Raw genomic sequence first — 15,966 nt, 5'->3', positions numbered from 1 at the left:
GAACATTAAAAAAAAACGATTTATCTGTTTTTGCAAATAAACGCTTCATTTTATACATTACGTTTAACCTTTTAACACATTTGAACAAATAGCTATAAAACAACTTACAATATTGTGATGACGTGTATATCACATTACATTGGACACCTTAAAACAACATGATTTGCATATTTAAAAACGTTCAAACATGAGTTCTGTGTGGTCCTTTTGGTGTTTTACAATCAGCGTCTTTTTCTTTTAATCACAAATGTGTCCAGGTTCGTACGGGTTAATAGACATTTTTATACCTAAAACACGGTTTCAGCCTTTGCCTCATGAATCTTTCTAATTTCTGGTAATAATACTCTCAGATTTCCACTTTGATCTCCAAAGCCATTCTAATCTTCTGCCAAAAAATCCTGCTATCTACTTCATCTTTTGGCCAGTGAAGGTAGGTACGCTTCTTTACCAGCTTTCGCATCCTGTGATACGGAGACAGCTGATGTGTGGGAATGTCCTCCAGGAAAACCAGGCTCAGTACGTCCTTTTGCTCATCGAAGAGCCGGAAGCTTGCCACCTGGACCTCACTAGAACACCAGTTGCTCTTCAGATAGTTTCTGGTGATCAAGCAGATGGTCTTCCGGCTGCTGTATATTCCATCAATAATGTTATCCATGATCGGCCTTCCGGGTTCAAAGTCCCGGTGGTGCAAGCACAATCTCCAACCTTGCTTTCCTTCTAATTCAGGAATCAGTTTCTCCACGACCCAAGGCTCATCATGTACATTGTAAGAAATAAATGCATCATACATGAATTCTTGTTGGTGTTTCTTCTTCCTGCTATCGTAAAGGTAGGCCAGGAGGAGATAATATGCATAAACTACTTGCAAGCGCAGAAATTGCCAGAAAAACGCTAAGAAGAGTGTGACGACCACCACAATACTGCTGCAAAGGAAGCAGATGAAGTCAATATTCACGATGCAGGATTCGGTGTTGAAATCGGTTAATCTCATTCCTCGCAAGGTGGAAGGATAGCTACAGGCGTACTTGTTCAAATAAATTACCTGAGTAAAATTATTCTTCATGGCCCAGTCAATAAAGAATGCATTGTTACAGTCGCAAGTGAACGTATTTTTCTGCAAGTCAAGGACTTTCAGTTTGGGAAAAGACTGAATCAAAGTTTTGTTTATGGCATCGATTTCATTGCCTGGGGCTCTTAGGGTGCTAAGTCTAGAGAGATTTGCATCCAACAGGAAGTTTAGCGACCGAAGCGGAGTTCTTGAGAGAATGAGTTTAGTTAGCATTGAGATGGGATGAAAAAGCCCTGCAGGGATGGCGTTGTCGTCTGAGAGAGCGTTCTTGGAGAGATCCAGAAACCAGAGTTTGGGGCTAAACTGGAATGTGAAGGGATTTAGATTAAACAGATTCATGTTACCGCCGTAAAACATCTCCAAGTTTGATAAGCCTTGTAATAGATTTGAGGGCATTTTGCCGATACCGCGACGTTGACTGTGTATGGTGAATATTCTGAGTTGCTTCAATTCCACAAATGGAGGGTTTTTCAATTTATTTTCTGTAAATAATATGCTATTGGAAAACAAATCTAGATCTTGAAGATTAGGCATGCCCGAGAACGCCTTCAAGCCTCTGAAAGTTTTAGCCGAAATCTTGTTTGATGATAGCGACAAATATGTTAGATTCTTCAGCCCTCTAAACGCAAAGGCTTTAATTTGGGAAATCTGATTATCATGTATCTCCAAACTGTTAAGCCACGATACGTTGCGGAAAGTGTCCGTTTCAATGACGCTCAGTTTATTAAATGACAACTGCAGTTCCTTCAGGGAATGTGGGCCATTTTTAAAAGCATCGCCGATCCTTAAAAGGTCATTGGTTCCCAGCTTGAGTACCTCAAGACTCTTCAGGTCTCGGAAATGACAGGAACTGATCTGTGAGATTTTGTTACCGTACAAGTACAGAACTTTCAGATGCGTTAAATTGGCGAAATCATTACAATCCAGCTTGGCGATGTTGTTAATGCTGAGGTCGATGAACTCCAAAGTCGAGAGCATTCGAAAGGTGTCTGTTATCCGGGTGAGTTTATTGATTTGCAAATGCAGCATTTTCAGTTGAGTAAATGTTCGGAATGTGGTTGGTGACAGCTGGGATATTTCATTTTCTCCTAAATCTAATTGCGTCAGATGAGAACAGGGTTCAAACATGTGCTCAGTGAGTTTTGTCATTCTATTTCCAATTAGCCGTAAAACTCTCAGCATAGGAGAACACGCATTTAGTAGAAGGGGTACCTTGTTGAACTTGACGTTTCTATTAAGCCGGATTTTATTCAGCGTGCCTTTGAAGCTCTGAAGTACAGCTTGAACACCCTCCAATGACATTTGGACATCCATGAAGTATAAGGTCTTTACGGATGCAAAATATGACTTTTCTGTAATGTTCCAAACCACGCTTCCATTTTGACCACAATAAGACAAATCAAGGTGATTGAGAGTAGGGAATATATTTTCTGTGAGTCGAAATGTTGTCAATGGGTTGTTGGAAATATCAAGCCTTGTCAAGGATAAAGGCTTTGTTGATATTTCGTTAGAGTTAAAAACGTCAAAATGGTTGCTTCCAATATACAACTCCTCCAAACGTAATACAGCGAGAACAGGTTTGACTCTCTCTATACGCTGCAGTGTGTTTTTTGTAAGGTTCAGCACCTTTAAACTTTGAAGGTTGATGAAGGCCGAGTCTTCAATGTTTTTAATGTTATTACCATCAAGTCGCAGTTCCAGCAGATTGGCCAAACCATACAGCACACCACGAGAGATTCTGTTCAATCTGTTGCTGGCTAGATTTAGATGAGTTAAGTTGGAAAGACTGTCTAATGCTTCATCTTCAATCCAGGAGATCTTGTTGTTGGAGATATTCAAATATCTTAAGTTTGACAAATCCTTGAAGTCTCCGATTTTGATTTGTGAAAAGGCATTAAAGGAAATATCTAAAACCATTGCATTGTTGGGTATGTATGAAGGAACTTTGAAAAAGCCCATTTTATAGCAAAGCACTTTTGGTTGGATGTCATTTTGAGAAGTACTCACAGTGCAATTTCTTAAGGAAAATGCATTTAAATGAGAAATTAAGACACAGAGAATATAGACTGTCAGTATCTTTATGATCCCCATGTTCAGATGGTAATCCATGAATCCCTTCCAGCAGTCATTGAGTTAGTATTGCCTACAATAAAAAAAATCCTTAAATGGTCATTGTAAGTTCATGTAAGCAATGGTTCCCAAAATGTTTTTAAACCCCACTCGATACCCACTACCTACATGAAATGTCCTTTACCTGCAAACTCATGTAATATTTCTTGAATTATTACAATATAATAGAGTTTTTTAAAGCAAGCTCTTAACAGTAAGCAGTAAGAAGATAAGAAATTAAATATTATAAAATAATAATAATTAAGAGAGAACTGTCAGGGTTTTATTTGACACTTACTGAAAAATGTTACAGAAAGCCCCAAATAAGGAAGTCTGGTCACTTTAGGAGTGTATTCACCGATCCGACAAATAACAATAAACAGCAACACTGTCAGCTGTCAATTCAATTTATAATGTTGGGAATAATAGCTGACAACACCTAAGCCTGTGGCAAAAAAAATAGCTTGCAAGAAATAATTTGCTTTTTAAATACGAGCTGCCAGTTTAAATATGTTTAGTCACCACTTTATAACAGATTTTAGTCATCATGTCAACATCAATACTTCATTAATTCTTCTAAGGGTTAATAATAGCAATATATTGTGTAGTATACTTACATGCTCTTTCAGCTAGCTGACGATTTGCAGAAATGAAACATTTGACATCTGACTTACGTTTCACTGATTTAATTCCTTCCAAATAAGGTGTGTCTCACTACTAAGGTAGAAAAAGCAGAACATATAGAAGTAGTATCAGATTCGCTATATGAACTCATGTGACGGTTCCGTTTTGGTTCCCTTTTGGACTTGGCCAACATTAATAACACACTGTTTTATCTTGACAGCAAAAATCTTTGTATACCAGAAGAAGTAGTGTTTTACAACCTACCTAATCATATTAAATAGTATGAACAAATAATAATAATAAACAACCGAGTTCCGCTGCATGCTTCTTTTTTGTTGAGCCATAAACAAAAACATTCCAAAGTTAATAATTAATAATAACGCCTTAGCTAGACAACATGCAATTTTGTAAATATTGTTGTAGTGCATTAGCCTACCTTTCTCCCATCGGTGCACTTAGTTATAGTTATTGTTAATTATTTAAGCTTAGCCTACATTATATACTATGCTTTTTTGTTGAAAACATTATGCAATGTGTAAATGTGCAAACAAGTTCACGAACTTTAACAAAAAAAAAAACAGAAACGGCACATGATGCAGAAAACTGCAATGAACACAGTCCCTACTACGTTCTTTTACTTCACAAGTTTCTGTTAAGCATATAATAGCATATTCACAAGCACATGGTTTGAGTCCTTAAGGCTCCATCGCTAGCCAATTATCCCTTCTATAACCAAAAGCAGACTAATCAATTCTATTCTCTTCTGTTCTTTGTATTTAAATAGAATTCTCAGTCCATGACGTGTTACTACTAAGTGCAGATTCATCAAAACGTTGAATATATCCTAAATTGGCACGAACTCCATATACTCTGCTGGAGTTTTACAATTCAGTAACCCTAACGTAAACTCAGATAGCACCCGGGGTCACGTTCAAAAAGAACACATCTGATTTGCCACGGAGAGCAAAACAATCTTGTTTACCTGCTCTTGAGCTGCTCTCTGCGATAAGATGGAAAGCTTCAGGCCAATGTGATTTGTTTTAAGTTCGCTTTTTAATTTTCTTACACTTATAGTACTGGAAAAGTATGACTGGGCAGCCAACCACAAACTCACAGGCGGAGTTTTGATATATGCCACTCAAACATTATCTAAATATACATTTTATTGATATCGGATGTTATCAGATTGTTAATAATAAAGTTGTAATATTCTAAGAAATAAAATATATTTATATAAAGTATCAGTGGGACTATTACTAATTGGTGGGAGGGACAATATGTCCATCAGGTCTGTTAGTTGCATATACAGTCGTTCACCCTAATCTTATCCTACAACTTTATTATTAAACACTGGTTTACACTTATGTGAATAAGTGGCTTTATGATCTGATATACACAGGGGAACCTTATGTGACGGTAAGATCCTCAGTTGTCAGAAAACATTATCCCATCTATGATGAGTAAATAAACAGGCTACAAATATCAGAAACTGTATTTTGGGGTTACAAAAACAGCAGTGCAAATTTGAGACACGGATTAACAGTTACTCTTATGGAACACAGAGGGAATGCTATTTGACAATAACTTCTTAAGTGTCAGGATCCGTTCCCCCTGTCGTTTGAGAGATATAGCTTTAAATTAAAGGGCACTTCACTGAAGTGCTGCAGTGACAGAGAGGTTAAAGGTCTAGTTTGTATTTTTTGGAGGATCTTTTGACAGAAATGCAAAATAACATTCATAACTATCTGTCTTCATATGTGTATAAAGACATTACATACTGTAATGAAGTGTTATGTTTTTATATCCTTGGAATGAGCTACTTCAGTCTACATACACCACGGGCCCTCTTGCGTGGAATTCTCAACAATGTTGTTTCTACAGTAGCCCTAAATGGGCAAACTTGGATGGGAAAAATGAGCGTGTTTCGTAAATAGATTATCTCATTTGACAAAAATCATCTTTGTCCTCAATGCTAAATGGCGTATAAATCTTCACATTGCTCCTTTAAAAGCCGTTTGTTGGTGTCTTAGAGGTTCTTGGTTCAGGGCCTATTTCTCAGAGTTGTTAGTTTTTCTTTTTTTAAAGACAGGAGGACCTTATATGTCAGTAAGTTTCTTAGTTGTCAGAATACGTTCCCCATGTATGAAGCACAAATTTTGTGAAAACTGGGAAAAAATCTCAGACATGACTTGTTTTGGAATTAAAATGATAGCTGTGTACGTTTGAGACATGTGAACTGTGATTCTTATGGACTAGAGGGGAACTGTATCTGACAGTACTGACAGTAACTTTTTAGCAATCAAAATCCGTGTCCCTGTCAATTGAAGTTGGCTCTAAATCTAAGGCAGTTTACTAAAGGGATGCTGAAGGAACTTGACTCTTAATCTTGTAGAATGTGATGATTTTGATTTATTTTTCGTTGTTTTGTTTATTTTGAACAAAAATTTCACAGATTAGTATTATATAACACAAATAGCAGGGTGGCAGCAATTATAATCCCTTTGGTTGGAGAGTAATGCCTTCATTTGTAATAAAATACATTTTATACCATATTGGTTGATGCTTCTCTGATTTTTTTTATGTTGGCTTGTAGAGGTGGTGGTAAAATCATAAAATCATTTTATCTCCGTTTATAGCAGTTTATGACAAACAAATGCATGCATTTAATTCGTTTGGCCTTGACATATTGATGAATGAGATGAGAACAGGTTTTTCACTTTACAATTTAGTCTTCACTCCTTTGCTTTATATGCACATTGGAATTTCAAAATAACGTATTGTGAACATATGTTTTACACATTAAACATTCTCAGTTATATTGGGATCAATATTAGGTTTGCAGAAATGTTGTTGCCCCGTAACAACTTGGAAGAATGAACAGTTCAAATTGCTCTATTGGCATGAAATAGTACATATTGCCAAAGCATGGAATACAGGTAAAACATACATACAGTATTGTCGCATACAGAAGGTTGAACGTATTATAGCATCAGGGCTCGGCATTAAGCATTGCCATGTGGTCTTGTCTCATTGTTCCAAGGTTACTAGAGCGGGCAGGGCGCAATCCATTCCCAGACCTGACAAATGCTGGATGAAGGACGTGGCGACTCTACAAAACTTCAGCCACTATTAGATTATTAATGATAATTTTAAATCTAATTTTTTTTATTTTGCCTTGTTGTGCAAGCACTGTCGAGCTTGTGCAGAGGCTGCAGTTTTTGCCAGAGGGGAACTGGAATCCCCTGGTTAGGCCCGGTTTCCCTCTGAGGGCCAGGCCGTGGAGGAGACCTGGTGGATTCCAGGGCAGGGTTGTAAGCCTGGGCGTAGCAGGCAGGCCTGGACGACATGGAGACGCAGGTAAGGCTTGAACAGAAGGTGTAAACAGATTAATACCAGTCTCTAGGGATGTAACAGTGCCTACAGGAAAAACCCAAGCAGTCATCTTGACTGAACCAGGGATATCGGGAAGATCATTGACGGCCATCTTGGACGAGTCATTGGATTTAGATGCAGCAATCTTGAACGAAATAATCAGTGTCAGTAATGTAGCTCACAGGGACACCAGGTCTCCTCCACGGCCACCAGGTCTCCTCCACGGCCTGGCCCTCACCCAAAATTTCTGTCTTCATTTACTGGGAGTCAGTGGGGGATGAGATCTGTTTGGTTTAAAGGGATTCACTTGCAATGCCCGTAGGGAAGCCTGAATTATGAACTCGTCTCAGTTCATGCTCATATTTCTGCAATATTTTATTCAATTGAAACACATTTGTAATGGTTATTATATTATTTTCCATTTGTTAAACTAAACGAAACAAAATGAAACAAATAGTCTTTCCATTTCTTGTTATCCATTTCAGAAATACAGGACATCAAATGATCATAAAGTACACAGACCCAAAATCACACTATGTTGAAACGAGTGTGCTCAAATACACCAGTATACCAAGAACACTGCACTCGTGTTTCAAAATTTACACACTCTAGTGGACGACAAAAGAAACAAGACAGGCGTAATAATCGAGAGCCTATGCAGCGTAACCTCTAAATCTATTTAATAGTATTTATAACAATTGTCTTCTTTTCTTTCCCCGTCATTATTAGTATTATTATCTTCGTTTCTCTTAAACTCTCTGTTTAACTATCCGTCACCGTCCCACACTCCAGCCCAGTAGGTGGCGGAAATGCACCAACTGTTTGCCAACTGCAATAAACTCCTCTGAATCGATTAGTCGTGTCTTCAGGCTGTATCAATGGACGCGTTTGACTTGTTTAGAAAGCTTGGAGCAGGGGCAAAGTTTAATCTTAAGAGATTTGCCAAAGATGCAGAGCGCTTTAAGGTATGTTTTTATGTCAAGTGTTTTAATGTGTTCATTTATGTTATATTGTTGTTATTTAAAACGATAGATAGGTATTGACTTCCTCTCGAAAACCCGGCACATGGCTAACATGTGTTGCATTTTTCATTGAGCGTGCCTGGAAATGCTAATGTTATCAAAGCCAGAAAACACGAGTTGCTAAATGTGATTTGAATTTTAAGCAGCTTTTTGTAAAACATCACAAATTCTAATGTTGTTTGTTTTGGGCTTGCAATAGGATTGTGAAGTGTGTTTGTTAGTTCCTATTAGCACAAGAGATCCAGCCACCCAACATATTAACAGTTGAGACTCGCATACATCATTATAGGTTTCGTTTAATCCCCGTAAAATCCATTAGAATAGTTCACTGGTGGTTTCTAATTGTTTTCAATGACGATTTTGCAACTTCTGCTATCTAGGGAACCAAATCTGAGATCTTGGATCAGCTGGCTGGAATCAGTTTCTTTGGCACAGAAACCCCTCTGAAATCCAGGCTCGTTGAAGAAGAGGACGACAGAAGCGATGAAGACGACGTCTCTAGTAAACGAAAAAGAACCAAAGTGGATGAGCCGGTGAAGATGTCAAAGAAGAAAAGAAAAGCTAAAGGTAAGCTGAAAGGTGTCTGGAATACATGTTACAGTATGAAGCTGCACATGCTTTATACAAACATTGCTGGTTTACAACATTCTTCTGGTAGTCAGTGCTTTGCGCTCTTTGATGTTTAGACAGGGAAGTAGAGGACGGGACCAGCAGCGACGGAAAGGAGGAGAACGAAAGCATTCAGTGGATGTCATCACAAGGCAATGCGAAAGACCCCAACACGGAGACTAAAGATAAAAGTTCGTTAAAAAAACTACGGCAGCTTCATCAGGAAAAGGTACAGAACGTTATTACTGTTGTTAAAACATTTCTAAACATTTGTGTTCTGCAGAAGAAAGTCACATTCATGACGAGAGAGAATAAATTATGACAGAATTTTTCATTTCAGGGTGAACTTTCCTTTAAACTCAGTTTCTAGTTTTTATCTTTGTAATAAAAGCAGTAAAATTCACATTCCTAACTTAAGTTTACATTGATTGAAAGGACAACAAAGATAAAGAGGTAGTGGTTGTAATATTAACTGTGATATATACAACGTTATGTTATCTTGAAGTTGGTTGAAAAACAATGCTGTTTAAATTGTTCGTCTGCTTTAGGTTAATCGAATACGCCACCAGAACCGGATAAATGTGCACGGTACAGACATTCCAGATCCTGTGTCTACTTTTGAGGAGCTACAGAAAGAATATAATCTAGACCCACGAATCATTCAGAACATTAAGACGGCGGGTTTCCAAACCCCCACACCCATTCAGATGCAAGCCATTCCTCTCATGGTGCACGTAAGCCATTTATGTTTTGATTTGAACGTGAATCAGTAATCACACGTTTAGCCTGATTCTGAATTTTGCATTTGCTCCATTGAACTGTGTGTTTCAGGATAGAGAGATTTTAGCGTGCGCTCCTACAGGCTCTGGTAAGACCATGGCCTTCTGTTTGCCTCTTCTGGCCCACCTTCGCAAACCCCTCAACAAGGGATTCAGAGCTCTCATCATCTCCCCGACCAGAGAGCTCGTCAGTCAGGTAAACACTCGGTCAACATCAGCACCCGATGTAGGAAAATCACAGACGGGAATGAATAATCTAAGACTAAATATACTGACGAAGGCAGTAATAATAAAGTTGTCTTGTGTTTTAGACACACCGAGAGCTGGTGAAGTTGTCAGAAGGTGTGGGCTTCAGAGTTCACATCATCAATAAAGGAGTTGACGCAGTTAAAAAATTCGGGCCCAACTCGGCAAAGAAATTTGGTATGTAAACTATTTGGGCAAAATGCTTTTGTTTGTTTGGAACAATTTATCGCAGACTAATTTTCTTAAACTAAACATTGTTTTGCAGATATTTTGGTGACCACCCCTAACAGATTAATTTATTTGCTGAATCAAGATCCCCCTGCTGTCGATTTGAGTAGGTAAGTTACATTTGCAAATACAAAATCACCAGGTTTACCATTTACACAGTTATGTCTACCTAAAAGGTTCTACGTGAGCGCTTATAAAACTGTCTGTTCTGGTCCTTGATTCTGATTGGCTGAGCAGAGTTCTTAGCCCTTATAAAATCCCCTGATTTATAACGTCTACCTAAATATCATTTTATTACTTTATTTTATGAATCCCTGCTACACATATGGAATAAAAGTTTTATAAAAGCATTTTCGTTGTGAATGTTAGCAACTGAGATTTCTTGGGCACCATTTACTATTGTTGTAGGGAAAACTAAAAGGCTTGTCAAATAACTTTCTGCTTTCCTAGATTCCTCAAAATGTTTTACATTCAACAGAGCAAAAATTATACAATAATTGTTCCTACTATGGTAGTCAATGGTGCCTCAGAACTGTCAGTTGCTAACACACTTCTGAATATCAATCTTTGTTCAACTTTTATCAAACACAGATATTCAGCAGTCCGTCTCACGTGTGAATGTTTATTTGATCTGTGTTATGTTCAGAGTGGAGTGGCTGGTGGTCGATGAATCCGATAAACTCTTTGAGGATGGCAAGACGGGTTTCAGAGAGCAGCTCGCCACCATTTTCCTGGCCTGCTCTTCCCCTAAAATCCGCCGGGCTTTCTTCAGCGCCACCTTCGGAACAGATGTAGAGCAGTGGTGTCGACTGAACCTGGACAATCTCGTCTCTGTCAACATTGGACCCAGGTACCACAGCTTTCCTTGGACTCAAGTTGGTTTTGCAGCATTTAAGAGAATTTCCCGTTTGTAAACTGTGGCCATTATGTTAATAAGATATCAGACCTACTCTTTGAAAAAGAATGAAGCTAAAATGCAATGTTTGTTCCCCATTGAATTGAATTAACAATTTTTTAAAGTTTGTACGCTACAAGGAACAAAGATTGTGTGATTCTTAATGGAGCCATACGGCCCAACTAAGAACCATTTTGTTAAATATTCTTTAACACATCCTCAGGAACGCAGCAGCTGAGACAGTGGAGCAAGAGCTGCTGTTTGTGGGTTCAGAGAGCGGAAAAGTGCTGGCTATGAGAGACTTAATAAAGAAGGTCTGTGACATCACCACCTCAGTCGCGAATGTTGTCATCTCATGATGGATAACAATGTCGTGTATTTACAGCCTTTGAATTGAACGATGATTCTTATGATTGAAATTGTGTCATGACTTAATGTTTTTAAACCTATCAGGGCTTTCTGCCACCTGTGCTGGTGTTTGTTCAATCTATCGATCGAGCCCGTGAGCTCTTCCATGAGCTGGTGTACGAGGGAATAAACGTTGATGTTATCCATGCAGAACGCACCCAACAGCAGGTAGATTGTGAAAGAAATGATGCAGATCACTTAATATGAGTAAAACCATAGTAAATACTGTAGAGGTAAAATGGTAATTAAATTACATTATGTAATATCTCATTTAGTTTTTCTTCATTTTATTTATTCTAGAGGGACAATGTTATTACCAGTTTCCGTTCGGGGAAGATCTGGGTTTTGATCTGCACTGCTCTTCTAGCCCGTGGTATTGACTTCAAGGGCATCAACCTCGTCATCAACTACGACTTTCCAACTACTGCTGTCGACTACATCCATCGGATTGGTTAGTTTACCAGCCGAGTAAAGATTGTGAATTCACGTTGTGTCCTGTGATGCTAAGCTTGACACTTTGCTTTATAGGGCGCACGGGAAGAGCAGGGCACAAAGGAAAAGCAATAACCTTTTTCACAGAGGATGACAAACCTCTCTTACGCAGGTAATACAACTACAAGTTTTAGTGATATTTTTAGATAAAATCTATAAAAATACGTTATGTAACACTTAAATCATATCTTATACATCAATGAGTCATTGCATTTGTTGTTTATTGTTATTTAAAGATAATCTTTTTGGTATTTCATAGGGGTGAAAATAATTATGGTAATGGAGTCAGAGTTGACACAGAAATTGTATATGCAGTTCAGTCTCATTTTCTGGCTTTATGGTAAATGAATGCTGATTCTGAGTGTAATATCTGATTTGTTTTGGTCCAGCATTGCCACGGTCATAAAACAGGCCGGATGTCCTGTGCCTGAGTACATGCTCGGCTTCAAGAAAATAAAAAGGTGAAGCTTCTTTATTATACACATAACTTGTGCTTTTTATACAACATTTATTTTGGCACTTGTACAACGTTTCTTATCTTTGCAAAACACAAGACTCACTAAAGTGTCTGTTTTAGCTCTAAAATACGCTGCATCTTCTTCCCATAGCAAAGTGAAGCGACAGCTTGCAATGAAACCACCCAGGCGGTCGACTATTCGCACAACACCTCGGATCCTCTTTCAGAAAAAAGTCAGCAAGGGGAAAAGGTTTGTTTTGTATGAGACCGTTTGGTAGAATTAAAGTGCAAAATTATGTGTTTTTGACATCCGTCCTGCGTTCCAATTTGGCTACATTATGCCATAAAAGTATATACGGTGTTTGTGATAGGAGGGTGTGTACATTCATTCGGGTTAACGGCTTTTGATTATTTTTACAAGGATAAGAGGTTTGATTTTCTCTTTGCTGTTTTGTTTTCAGGAAGAAAAAAGCTACAGCTAAAGCGAGCGCAGAAGCATCAGACATGAGCTGTACGAGCTGAGATTCTCACTGTTGTACAGACCTGCCCACATCATTGTCTCTAATAAAATGAATGTTGACCACTTCTTGTGAAGTTTTCTATTGTTTTTCCATTCTTGTGAGTCTGTTGATGGCTCTAGTGCTCTTCCAGATGATGGCTTTTCTGTAATTCATTGTGTAGATTATGGTGCTTACAATGACAGTTTGATTCTTAGGGAATATAAAGGGAAATGAAACTGCATAGCTGTTAGCCCCATTTTTGGTGCTTTAAGTATCTTTTAGTTAAAAGAAGCACTCAAGACACAACTGGGTTAAATGTAAATCCATCTTCATCAGGGGTTCTCAACTTTTTTGACTCCAAGGCCCACCATTGTATTCAACAATATTCAAAGGCCCCCACTCAGAAAACAAACAAAAAAAACCTCAAATATTTTTGAGTTTAACATTAACTGGAAAAACATTTCAATGTGTTTCTCTAGAATTTTCTCTAGTATGAGAGGACAAATGCATTGCAGAAGAAGACTGGGACAAACAATTGCACAAATTGTTATTGTTAAAATAACACACATCCAAAACAACTCCTTACATTTCATTTTTTCTTTATTAATTGAATGTAGCATCACTAAACTCTTCCTTTTCGCTACGAGTTTTGGGTAATATCAACTGTTAAGATTGGTAAAGCTAGAGCTATTTACATCTAAGCCCCAGAGAAACACAAACTATTGTGCAAATTAATTTGAGCCTTTTAATCTAGTGTGAACCAGAAAATGATTTTGTCATATTTCACTGCAAGTGAGAAGTTTTGGCCCAGACATATGCAGCTTAACATGTACACAGCTGTCGGTTTATGCACATGAAGACGGTTTCACATGAAAACATGTCATCCTTACATCAAATAATTGTGGATTCATGTTTGGACTTGATGCATATTTGAAGAAGCATAAAGAGTCTGGGTGGAGTCTGTGTGTGAACAGATCTAAGATATATCCCACTGAACAGGATTTATTTCTTTTCCTGACGGTTGCACTGCTTTATCTTGAGAACCTTAGTTTTGTTTTCATATAATATGTAGCTATACCGTACCAGTATCTAGTGTATTAGATTCATTGTTCCGATTACGGCAATGGCGTCCCTAAAATTTTTATTTTGGATTACCGTTGCAATCTGGAATAAAGATGATGGTTCAGGAGAAAGTTCAGAGCCATGAAGATCTAAAAGATGATCCAAAGTCAACAAGGACGTCAGATGTAAGACATGGACTCTATCTCTCTATGAACATTCATTTATAGGAATAGTTGATTTTAATAGTTAATCAACTGGTCTCATGTCATTCTTGATGCAGTGTGCGCATGCTCCACTTTTACGCGCCAAAAGTATGTAGTAACATTTCCGGGTTATATTTTTGATCGTGTAGCTAAAGCTTTTTTAATGTTATGTTTGTCGTTTTTAGGTTTTAGATCTTGGAACAGTTAGAAGATTCAGAATAGCTATATTTAAGTATATCAACAGATTTTTATTGATTTTATGGTGTATGGTGTGGCGTCAGAACCGCTGATTTTTTTGGCAAGATTCTGGCACACTATAACTGCGTACTGTTTGATTTACCAATCTCAGTTTTGATTTTCGAACATCTCGTTGAAGGAAGCCATGGTTTGTATTAAGCTGTAAATATCTGGTATATCAGTTTTTGTTTGCAAGATCAATAAAACAATGTCTTTGAAAATGTTACAGAGTGTGACGGAGGGAGAAAAAAGCGAGAGCGGTACACAAGGGGACTTTAGAAATATCCGTACCCCTTCTGGAGTAAGTCCTGACTTTACTCCTGTTTATATATATATATATATATATATATATATATATATATAAAGTATCATATATTATTAGTATTATAAGTATTGGTTATATTAGTAGTATATACTCTGTTACATTATTAAATTACTTAACTGTTATTCGTTTGATTTGTTTATTTTATAATGCCGTAACGTTACCATATTATTCTTTACTTTACATATTATTATTTACGTTATTAATCATAAGTCTGCCAGACTTCTGCCACTTTATATTATTTTGTCAGTCTTCTTGAAATGAAATTCTGTTGAGTGTGTGCCAGTGATTTTAATCCGTTCTGTTTGTCAAGGTTTCTGTCCAATGTGTCGACAACCAGGAAGGTCTAGATGGTCAAACCGTGTTCGACCTGCTGTCATATCCCATGGGAATTCAAGACAACACATTAAAGCAGAACAACACACCGCTACAGTGTACTCCACAGGTAACGTTAACACAACTGTGATGGCCAGAGCAGGATTACTCTGAATTATTGTCTTTACTCATTATGTCCTTTTCAATGTACTTTAGTTGTCAATCCAGTGTATGGAGAACCAGGAAGGCCTTCAAGGGCACATTATGTTTGAAGATGTGTCATATCCCATGCATCTCCAATCTCTTGATGATCCAGGAATTGATGATGAAGGCATTTACATTAATATGGAAGACATTTAGGACTTGAAAGTGCACTTTAGTCTGAATGAATGAAGAAGTGAACAACATTTTGGAGTTTCTACGAGGCACTTTACTTAAAAAAGGAAAAAAGAATTGTTTCACATCAGTGTTTTACTAAAGCACATCCGATTTATGAAGGTAAATGGCTAATGAAGGAAACCTTTGTTTAAGTATTGAATGTTTCAGTGGAAGCTTGTTTACATTCTGTGCGCTTTGCTTCCTCATTTGTAAAGATAATGTAAATAAAAGAAATATTTATATTTGAAGTGTCAATGATTTGCTGCATGCGGGTTACCATGTGTTATTAGTTTTGACAGGTTGCTATCTGTGAATAACGAACCTCCAAATGTTGCGACCGGCAAATCAGAATCAAGCATTTCAATGAGCCGTGTAATAATTTGTTATACAAACTGGAGTCAAACCACTCTTGGAGGTGTTTAGAAATACATCTCAGTTTGGATTTAAACCTGGTTGAGCGTCATCTTACAACAACAAGTGTAGCAACAACCCGGCGATGATTTCTGAAAGTCTCATATTTAACTGTGGTCTGGACACATCTAAAAAACATGTTTTAGTGATCTAAATAAATGACTGGACTTGCGCATAGAACGCTAAACCAACAGCAGGCCACCAGAAGTGTTTTAGCCGCCATGTTGA

General features: G+C 37.7%; 2 protein-coding genes across 2 annotated transcripts; one reads left to right on the top strand and one right to left on the bottom strand.

Annotated features, from left to right (window-relative positions):
- Positions 1–4,143, bottom strand: tlr22 (toll-like receptor 22). The gene is made up of 3 exons (XM_079487508.1): positions 4,067–4,143; positions 3,796–3,895; positions 1–3,212 (listed from the first exon to the last, which is right to left on the bottom strand). The coding sequence occupies exon 3, from the start codon at positions 3,176–3,178 to the stop codon at positions 347–349; it is 2,832 nt and encodes a 943-aa protein (XP_079343634.1). The 5' UTR covers positions 3,179–3,212; positions 3,796–3,895; positions 4,067–4,143; the 3' UTR covers positions 1–346.
- A 3,824-nt stretch (positions 4,144–7,967) lies between these two features.
- On the top strand, positions 7,968–12,907 carry ddx52 (DEAD (Asp-Glu-Ala-Asp) box polypeptide 52). Its single transcript, XM_079487253.1, has 15 exons — positions 7,968–8,139; positions 8,577–8,763; positions 8,883–9,034; positions 9,354–9,539; positions 9,637–9,780; positions 9,896–10,007; positions 10,096–10,168; positions 10,705–10,908; positions 11,177–11,267; positions 11,407–11,529; positions 11,662–11,812; positions 11,890–11,965; positions 12,243–12,314; positions 12,462–12,560; positions 12,772–12,907. Exons 1-15 carry the CDS (start codon positions 8,053–8,055, stop codon positions 12,830–12,832), a joined length of 1,818 nt encoding a protein of 605 aa, XP_079343379.1. The 5' UTR covers positions 7,968–8,052; the 3' UTR covers positions 12,833–12,907.
- Positions 12,908–15,966: the final 3,059 nt, after the last annotated feature.

This window comes from Barbatula barbatula (assembly GCF_947034865.1).
Source record: "Barbatula barbatula genome assembly, chromosome: 22".
Classification (NCBI taxonomy): Eukaryota; Metazoa; Chordata; class Actinopteri; order Cypriniformes; family Nemacheilidae; genus Barbatula; species Barbatula barbatula.
Note: the sequence above shows the minus strand (reverse complement) of the source record. Positions and strands in the feature narration are given on the sequence as shown.

What these genes read in the sequence shown, in the direction of transcription:
- ddx52 (XM_079487253.1), top strand. Translation starts at nt 8,053, where the DNA reads ATGGACGCGTTTGACTTGTTTAGAAAGCTTGGAGCAGGGGCAAAGTTT. An exon ending in GGCTTCAAGAAAATAAAAAG is followed by an intron (nt 12,315 to 12,461) that starts GTGAAGCTTCTT and finishes TTCTTCCCATAG; the next exon opens with CAAAGTGAAGCGACAGCTTG. An exon ending in AAAGTCAGCAAGGGGAAAAG is followed by an intron (nt 12,561 to 12,771) that starts GTTTGTTTTGTA and finishes TTTTGTTTTCAG; the next exon opens with GAAGAAAAAAGCTACAGCTA.
- tlr22 (XM_079487508.1), bottom strand. Translation starts at nt 3,178, where the DNA reads ATGGATTACCATCTGAACATGGGGATCATAAAGATACTGACAGTCTAT.